Source organism: Phytophthora parasitica (genome assembly GCF_000247585.1).
Source record: "Phytophthora parasitica INRA-310 unplaced genomic scaffold supercont2.3, whole genome shotgun sequence".
NCBI classification, from domain to species: Eukaryota; Oomycota; class Peronosporomycetes; order Peronosporales; family Peronosporaceae; genus Phytophthora; species Phytophthora nicotianae.
The window spans coordinates 589,977-599,172 of record NW_008648989.1 but is presented as its reverse complement, the minus strand read 5'-3'; the positions used below and the strand labels follow the sequence as shown (position 1 = coordinate 599,172).

Below are 9,196 nucleotides of genomic sequence, written 5' to 3'. Positions count from 1 at the left end.
CTACAAATGATGACCTGAGTACTTTCAAGCCACAGGGGCTGTCAAAGCAGAATATGTTCGCGCTTTTTTGGCAATGCGAGATCCCCAAGATCAATGTTCCCAAGGAGATGCGATATTATTTCAGCGTCATGCTGAGGTGTGGTCGTCCCAATACGTAGCTGCACTGAACAATAAGAAGTAGATACATGTTTCCATTCGCTGTATTCCTCTCCCTACTAAGAAAATGAAAGAAACACAACGAGGTAACAAAATGAATTCGCTGGACAAAGAAAACTAAATTCGATGGATAGTAAACTGAACCATAGAAATATCTGAAGCCTCTACTATTTCCCAACTGTTTATCAGCTCGTGCGTACAACGGCAAAAGGACGATATCGATAATAATGTTAGGTAGCAGGGACGAATAAATTACAGCTCAATTTTGAATATCTGTTGTTCAAAAATCCTACCGATACAAAAAAAAACAGCACTATTTAGGGTCATTTCAACAAGATTGAAAAAGTTGGTGCTGAAATATTGTACAAATGTTAGCTGGCAGCACAGTCATCTGCGCTGTTATTCTCTGAATTGAGCGATAATGAATAGAGCTCGGCAAAATGCGAGATCAGTACAAGCGCTATTGAAGGATAGTTTCGTTTGCAGGCTTGTTTTAAGCTCTGACAACTTGAACAATTATTTCAGCCCGTGTCTCCACATCCGTCTTTCGCTAACGAGTACACGTAAATAGCACTTACCGGCAATTGAGGTCAACAACATCCATTAATAATTCTCGTGAAAGGGTACAGCTTTAAAAAAAGCGTGAAAGGCAATGTTGTAATTGACTATGGTTGAACTTTACCATAGTCAATTACAACATTGTCTTTCACGCTTTTTGGGTACTATCGATATTACATGGAGCAAAAACATGGTCCCAGCTGCCCTTTTGATCCTTCCAGATCATCGTTGCACTGCACAGCGGGTTCACGAAATGCCATTCCGTGCGCCTCGCACATCTTCTGGATTGATAAGGAGATAACTGAGTCATTTAGCCAAGCGTGACCTGGAGTGTATTGCAGCAATTCGGAAATGTGTTTTCCCGGTTTTCCGACCTGACCTGATTGCAAGTGGCGTTGATAATGACGTGAAGTTCACTCTTGTCGCGACATGATTTGCTGTTTCAACCGCACTTTTCCCATCCGTATCCAGACTGTTGATTGAGCCACCTTCTAAGTTATCCCAGTGGGTACTTAACCATCTGAGAGTTTTGTATTATAACAGAAAGAGACGAGGTGCACCGTGAAAATGGCGTTCGTCTAGTGATCATAATACTTCCGTCTGAAAGCACGCACCCCTTAGAAAAAAGAAGCGATTGCTGCCATACACAGCAAGACTAAGGAGCATGGAATTAACACGACGCGTGTTTCGAACTGAATCGTCAACAAGAAGATTTGGAACCGCGGTTAAGGCTGCGACCGCACTGGAAGTTCCAAGTGCACTCAACATTTGGAGGAATGTCAGCGTCAGCGCCCAATGCGCGGCTTTATGCGATCGGGTTGTCCGATGAAATCATAGTGTAGGCTGTATTGAAAGAGAATCCTGGAGGACCATAGAAAATAGCTCACTGGCGCAACTAGAACCAACTCCGCGACCACCCTCCGTCTGAGGGCGCATGGGCTCATGCAGGACATCGACAACGCGCAGCTGCTGCTAGCCAACTAGCGCCTGCAAGTTCTTTCGAATACATGATTATGACGCAGATGGCTGTAGGTATCAGAGTGGAGAGTGTTCCGGCCAGTTAGCTGCAGGAAGACCCCTGCTCCTTCGTTATCCCACAAGACATCGCCAACATAAAAAAAACACGCTGACAGACGTCGAGAACTATCAGCAAAAAACGGTGATGGAGACATTATTTTCTCATTTGGAGTCGGATGATTTCTATTATCGCTGGGAAGTAGACGAGAGCACACAACGGCTTCTGTATCTCTTCTGGGCTCAGCCAGGCACACTGAAGGAGTACCGAAGCCACCCAGAGGTCCTCGTAATGGACTGCACTAACAAGACCAACAAGTGTACTCAATATTATTTCTCTAACTGGATTCAATACGGTGCTTCCACTTGCTCAGTGTTGGTTACGAAGGGAGAGGGCGGGATACTACTTGTGAGCTATGGCAACACTTTGGAAACTTTTCTTCTCTGTGAAAGTTGGATTTCCAAGTGTAATTCTTTCAGAGAGAGATTTAGCCTTGACGAATGCGGTCGTCTCAGTATCTTATGGTGCTCCAGTTTTGATATACAGGCTGCATACGAACAAAACTTTCATCAGCAAAGTTCGACAAGTCGTCGGACAAGTCCCTGTAGACAACCTGCGCCGGGGCAGCCTAATACTTGGCAGACAGACGCGTTTATGGAATCCTTCTTCACTAGAGTTGACACAAACTGAGGCAGCTTGAATCTCAGCGCGAAGCGTTAATGGACCCGAGCCCTGTGTTGTCCTCATATCTGGATAAACACAGGTGGAAGTTCAAGACCCGATTAGTACGGGCATGATCGATCGGTGTGAACATTTCAGGATTCGGGACACTTTCTTTGTAGAGGGCACGCATGCAAAGTGTAAGATATGGTTGCGAGGCTTCCGAGGCGATTAACGCATTGTGTATCTGGGTCTACTACCATGGCGGAACGCTGCTGCCTCGTCAACGCGGCTTCTAGTACAGAGGAACGCCATCCGTGTGCACTACTTACTGCAGAAAATCGTGTTTCTGCAGTGACTTCAACTAATACGGTCTGGGCACTAACTCAAACCCACACAGTGTTGGAGGAAGCCCAACATATCGTATTCAACCTTTTAGACCGTGACCAATGACCAATGCACGGGTGTCGTTAGAACTGTCAAAGGCTGTCCATGTGTACACGAGCTTATTCAAATTACCAAGTCCAATGGTCAAACCGTTTTGACCCCCAACCAGTTCGACCTTCACTGGCGGATAAACCGCGACCAAGCATGAGCAGACCACGTTCATGCACTGGATTCAGTGTTTGATGAATCTGCATTCCAACAGCACCGCCGACGCAGGTCAAGACGACCACGCTCCATTATATACAGCTCCAGACAAGATCCTGCTTCGCATGAGCATTTGAATCACCCCGCCACTCCTCCATCCACGTCCCACAGCTCTAACGTAGCTCCAGATCCGAACTTAACTCGCCTTCCACCCACGAGCATCATGACCAGCAGAATTGAATTACGTGAACTAAAGCTAGCAGGCTTTGGTAAAAAGAATGCTACTGGTGCCCAAACCTTGTTTTCATAAGTTAGCTGCTATGGCTTCCTAATTGTTTTTTTTTTTGTTTCTTGTTGCCGTGTCCACGGAACACATATGACCTGTAAGCTATGCTTTTCAGATATGTTTTCCCACACACATCACACACTCGCTTGCCTTCCTTATTGTCTGTGCGTCAGCGAGTCTTCAGCCCCCCCCCCCGTAAGTTGTGTGTTTTTCTTGCTACAGTAGCGACGGAGCTGACAGACTGCTTTTGATTCTTCAAAATTAACACCGCAAAATGGGCAGGTTCTATATCGGGGCAGCACGCTTGCTACAGTATCTGGCTTCCACTTTAACCCTCGGGAGGATATGTAGCAGTGAATTCGGTGTTGATGGCAGTGTTCAGCGCGCCGCTACAAATTAAATATCCTCGAAAAATGATGCAATATCCAACAGGAATACTGACAACTCGAGCTTTAGTGTCGTCTCGCACAGAAAAACAACCATCAAAACCTCTTAGGCACATGTCCTCCTCTACAGCAATGATCATACTTGGGGGAGCGCTGTCTACATGCTTCTTCTTGGGTTCTGTACCGACACGGGGCGGGTCATCTCAGTGAGGCACTTGCTGGGTAAAAAAAGTCATCTCGCTATCGGTATTACTGTTAGCATCAATACCGATGTCGTTGAATATGATCCGAAATGTTGTCAGTGTGCCAGTAATATTGGACGAGAATGCATATACGAAAAGACGCAAGGTGCATACCTTTCACCTCGAACCGATGCGTCCTCTTGAATAGCTTTAGCAACAATCCGCAGTGTAGAAGTCATTCGCACCACACGCGACTGACTCCGGAAGGGGTTATCACTAGCGCCGCCAACTTCTCGAAAAACAGGAGTGTATGTACGTGCTCTTGCTTTGCGACTATAGTCGTAGACTTCAGTTGAAGAGACACAATGGCGTAGCCGAATGATGGAAAGCAGCGGGTTCATGCTGGCAATGGCCTCAGTAGTTACCGAGTCTTCGAGATATAAGCAATTGCTGTGAGTTCACGTTTAAATGAAATGGTCTAGATGTAACCACATTTCGTCGGCAATGGGATATCAATTTGATGGAATTCCAAGTAGATAAAATCAAACGTACTCGGAGCGCTCTGGCATAACGCTTAATCTGGCTTTTTTACCAGTAGATGGAAGGCCTTTCCCGACACTCCACAAACGATTCAGATCGACGTGAAAGAAGTCACACACATACACGCAAATGCACATTCAAACTGAAAACACCTGTGCCTTTTTTTTCGCGCCATCGAAGTAAAGAGTATTTGCCATTTTACCTGTCCCAAGCGAGTGTTTTATGACAACAAGCGATTTATCGTTTCCACCAGTCGTTATAGCGTTTTCGATTCGGGCAAAACTAAGAAGGGGGAAAGAAGGCTACTGCCAGAAATAGGACGAGTTGTACGATCGTATCATCTTGTAGATTTTTAAATCCGGATATCCAAACCTTTACTAAATTTAAGATACTTACCCACCGTGTCCATTGCGCATCGGTGTGACCGCTGCAATTGGGTCATTCTTCAAAATGGCGTCCAAGCCAAAGAGACCCCAACCTGCCTGCAGCTATTTAGTCGCTAACCTTGGGCCGCCACCGGTTATCCTCCGTGCACTAAAAGATGAAGCAGAGAAGCGCACCTATGCCATTGTTTTTAAGGAGGGGGGGGGGGGGGGGGGTAAATGACGACCAGTTTCGCGAGTAATCACGCGTCCAAAGCACTTCAGGAGTGATAGGGGAGTTGAGAAGAGCAACCAAGGACATCGCCACAAACCTGGACCCTGCGTGGTTTCTTACAGGGTTTTACAATAAGAGATCTTGACCCAATGAAGAGTCTAAAGAGCCGAAAGGCTCGCTCACGATTGATAAGGAAGAATGGAAGGAAGTAGAACTAGCATCGCATCGCGGTGTGCGTTGCCATCAACGCCGACAGCACGGATCGGCTCCTCATGCACTTCATTGGGCGGTCAAGGTACCAAGTCTTTTAAAAAACCGCAGCGGAAATTGGATTTTCCTAGACGTGGATAAACACGGTTAAATTCTGCAAATGAGTTATGGAGCTAAATGAGAGAAAGCGTGAAAAAACCCGGCGCTTACTGCTTTTAGTTGATTAGCGTTGTCCCACAATACCGATCCAGTCGAGCTGATTAATGTGGTGCTCTGCAAGTTGCCTCCAAACACGACGCCACAAAGACGAGCGTCAACCCAGGAAGCGGAGACAGATCCATACATATCGCTTTTTTCTGGTATCCTTTCGCAGGTTATGGTTTAGCTACATTGATAAGGCCCACCCAGTCGAATTGGAGGTGCGCCACAGTAATCTTGAAACCAGGGCATAGAAAATTTACCCACATCACCAGTTCAGTTCAAACGTATTATGAAGGAACGTTTTGTTGCCAAGTTCTCAACAATGCTATGGATAGCACCCGGAAATAGATGCTCGCACAAATACTATTTGCGAGCGGGTCCAATGGGGTATAATAAAATTCAGCGTGTGAGACAAAACATGCGTAATGAACCCGATGTCGCTCTCAATATTGTTGTCGCGTACACTGTCAGGGCAATCTATAACTTGGTTCTTTGATCACCACCAGCACAATTGATATTTGGTGAAGATACCACAGACTGTACGTCGAATTTTGCAAAATGGATAATTCATAACCATCTTTCAAGAAAGGTTGGTGAGAACGCAATAAGACTTTAGCGCTTTCCCCGAGTTGAAAGCAACGCTAAGTTTCGCGTCTCTTTTTGAGAATACCGAAAGGCTGAACCAGTCGCCGAGACCCATTCTTCATCAAAGAAGGCTTCGCAGATGGTACTCTTGACACCGGAGAGACTGGCTACCGAGCTAACATTTGACGTGTTTTTCTTAGTTGAACCTTCTCAGTATGCTGACGCTTTGGGAGAATGACAACCCAGTTCATCGACTAATGCGCCACTGTCGCCTTTCCGTATTGCCATGGCTGACAGCTAGTATCTAACTTTGGCGGACCTGTCGCCGTGGTTTCAGCCGCAGAAGCCTAATAGCCCACTAGCTATGGATGATTCACGAGCAGCTTCATGTTCGGCTTCATTTGCGAAAAAGAACTCACGTGGACGCGAACAGCAGCACACGTTTGAGCTAGTGGATGGGTTTCCAGGAATCCGCTAGTAGCATACAAACGGGCAGTGTTGGCTGCATCAACAGCTGGCTCTGCAATATCCGTTCCGCAGTACAAAAACGAAGACTGGCGTTGCTGCTTCTTTTTCTCTGCACATTACAAGAAGAGAGGTCGTAGCGGTCAATCACTCTCTCTACTACTGGTTATTGTTTTGATTTACCGGGGAGGATGGGGATTTCCATCGCTGTTAGAAAGTGGAAATTGGAAAAAGAAACAATGCAGCTACCCTCCCGCATGAACCTCATCGAATACAGCGCTTACCAGCACTCAGACGCTTTGCTAGCTCAACTCAACAAACTCGTGATCAAGAGTAGAACCTGTTACGACTAATCCAACTACGCATACGAATATAGATGTCGTTCGCTATTATGAGTAAATAATTGACAGCTTCCACCGCGCTTTTCTCTCCAACCCTGACATCCCAATTATCCAACCAAATACTTAGCAAAATCTCGGCTGTGATTGAGCCTTCATGACATCCCCATCACAAGAACGCAATGGTGATTCTCGGCAACAATAGTATAATGTGGTGGCGGTTGGCTTGGCCCCCAAACACAGCAAATCGCCAGTTGTTCGCACTCGGTACCACTGGAAATATTAACCCTTTCGTGGTCAATGGGGGCATTTTGCCCCCTTTCGTTAAATTTTGTGTGTGGACGAGGCGGAACCGCCCTTTCTACTCGAAATACAAGGATTTGCAGAAGAATTGCTGTAGTACCGTAGTTTATGAAAGGGGGCAAAATGCCCCCTTTGACAGTCTAATGATTTGACCTTCTATTGTATAATATAGCCAGGTCAAAAGTGCCCATTCACGAAAGGGTTACAAATAAATCAAAGGTCTGTTTACTTCAGATCTGAAGAAATTTTGTACCAATACAGCGGTGCTAATGTGAGGAGCAGTACGAATCGCTGCTGGCAAAATTTGATTCCAACAATACTGAAACGGAGATGTGCGTTCGTAGCATTGTAGCTGCTAATTGGACGTACATTTAAATACATACTTTACGGTTGGCGAACCACAACTTCGTGGAGTTTGAAAATGGTCGCGCTGTTCCTGTACGCGAGCTAAACTCGTTTTCGTTCTTCATGCACTACATGGGACTGTTTTGAAGTCAAAGTTTGAGCGATGAATACCATCTGAGAAGTGGATGAAGGAGAGAAACAATATCACGGACTCCGCTGAAGAACATTACGCAGACGAGCGTAAAACAGCTGATTATCCATCGGTGCAGATGAGCAGCCCCACGATGGGGTACACGTATGAAATGAGGACGACATCCTCTATCCGGAAGTTGATAGACACCTCATCAAGGACTTGTGAATGCGTTGTCATGTGCCAAACCAAATGGGCATTCCATACGGACATTTTATCTCCCCATTGATGTTCCTTAATCTAAATCATACCATCTACGACTGCTTCGACGGTTGCCACTTGGTAGCACATTACAACAAAGTGTACGACGTAACTCACAGCTTAAAAACATTAAGCTCCCATCCGAAGACAATAGATATGAGTCGATGTGAATATAGTCGTACAAATACGTCTAAGTATTTGAAGCTAAGCCAAATTACTTCAATATGTAGTCGACGTTTACCGATACGCTATCATAATAGCGTCAACTCCGTAGCACTCTTGATATATCCTATCTCAGTCTTCGCAAAGTCCAGTTAACGAATAGCTGCAGGGTGTCATCAATAATCACAAGAGCCATTATTTGGCAAAGGTAGTCAGCATTTGCCGATAATAACAGAATAGTACCATAATTTTGGCGAAAGTCCGATCTTGTCAGGTGTCACTAAACTAAATTATGTTCACCACACCAGCGCCAAAATTAAATTCGCGACATCGATGTACAGTCAGCCAAGCTCGAGCTCAAGAAATGAGCTCTTGTTTTTTTAATGAAAAAAACAGAAGTCTAGACCGACCCAAGATTCGAAAAGCAAAAGCTACAACCCAAAAAGCAACGCGTTGCAGAATCTCGCAATGAGACCAAGCAGCTTGTACAGGGGACTCTATTGCCAGTTACAAATCTATCCGATGTCGCAAGAGTGTTGAAGTCAACATACAGCTACGAACCCGCGTTCAATTTTCTATCTAGCTTTGCTATGAAGACCATGGGGCCCAGGAAGCAACCTATCGCCAAAGACGTTGCTCCGAACGAGTGCCTGACAACTGTCAAATTTGTGCTAGATGAGAAATTTTCGAGAAGCGTCAAATTGGTGACGATTACTGAGAATCTCTCGATGACACGAAACTACCATTTTGAGTACGTGTTGCCAAGGTGGGTGTACTCAGCGAAGATTGACTACAAGTGGCGAAGTATTACGACACCATGGATGCTGTGGCTGTTGTCTCAGATGCTTTCGAGTGGGCGGCGGCTACTTTCTTGGACAGGCTTGACATCCCTGAAGGGCTGACTGATTATATGAATCTAGACAGAGAAACCGCTACAGCTGCATGAAACGAAATAATCCTCCCAATGCCGCGAGACTCGCCGTTTGAAAGTATAAAGACCAAATATATACTGATGAGGAAAAACCTGTGGCGGAACGACGACTGTATGATGCTCGCGATGACGACACTACAAGAACAATGCGGATGGATTGGAATTGTTTCGCCTACTCTCTGCAGTACGGAGAGTGCCGAGAGTCGCCAAAGGATTATCTCCCGCTCGAAGCCTTTCATTGTGCAGAACACACACGTGATACAGGAAATCCGCAACAACGAAAACCATTGGTGT

At 45.7% G+C, this 9,196-nt stretch overlaps 2 protein-coding genes across 2 annotated transcripts; both read right to left on the bottom strand.

Moving 5' to 3' along the window:
* Positions 1-2,432: 2,432 nt before the first annotated feature.
* Positions 2,433-6,089, bottom strand: PPTG_21042 (hypothetical protein; the record flags this gene model as incomplete). The annotated part of the gene is made up of 7 exons (XM_008895494.1): positions 2,433-2,478; positions 3,123-3,277; positions 3,837-3,870; positions 4,009-4,236; positions 4,771-4,852; positions 5,425-5,454; positions 6,053-6,089. 7 exons carry the CDS (start codon positions 6,087-6,089, stop codon positions 2,433-2,435), a joined length of 612 nt encoding a protein of 203 aa, XP_008893742.1.
* A 240-nt stretch (positions 6,090-6,329) lies between these two features.
* On the bottom strand, positions 6,330-6,637 carry PPTG_21041 (hypothetical protein; the record flags this gene model as incomplete). Its single annotated transcript, XM_008895493.1, has 2 exons — positions 6,330-6,544; positions 6,616-6,637. 2 exons carry the CDS (start codon positions 6,635-6,637, stop codon positions 6,330-6,332), a joined length of 237 nt encoding a protein of 78 aa, XP_008893741.1.
* Positions 6,638-9,196: the final 2,559 nt, after the last annotated feature.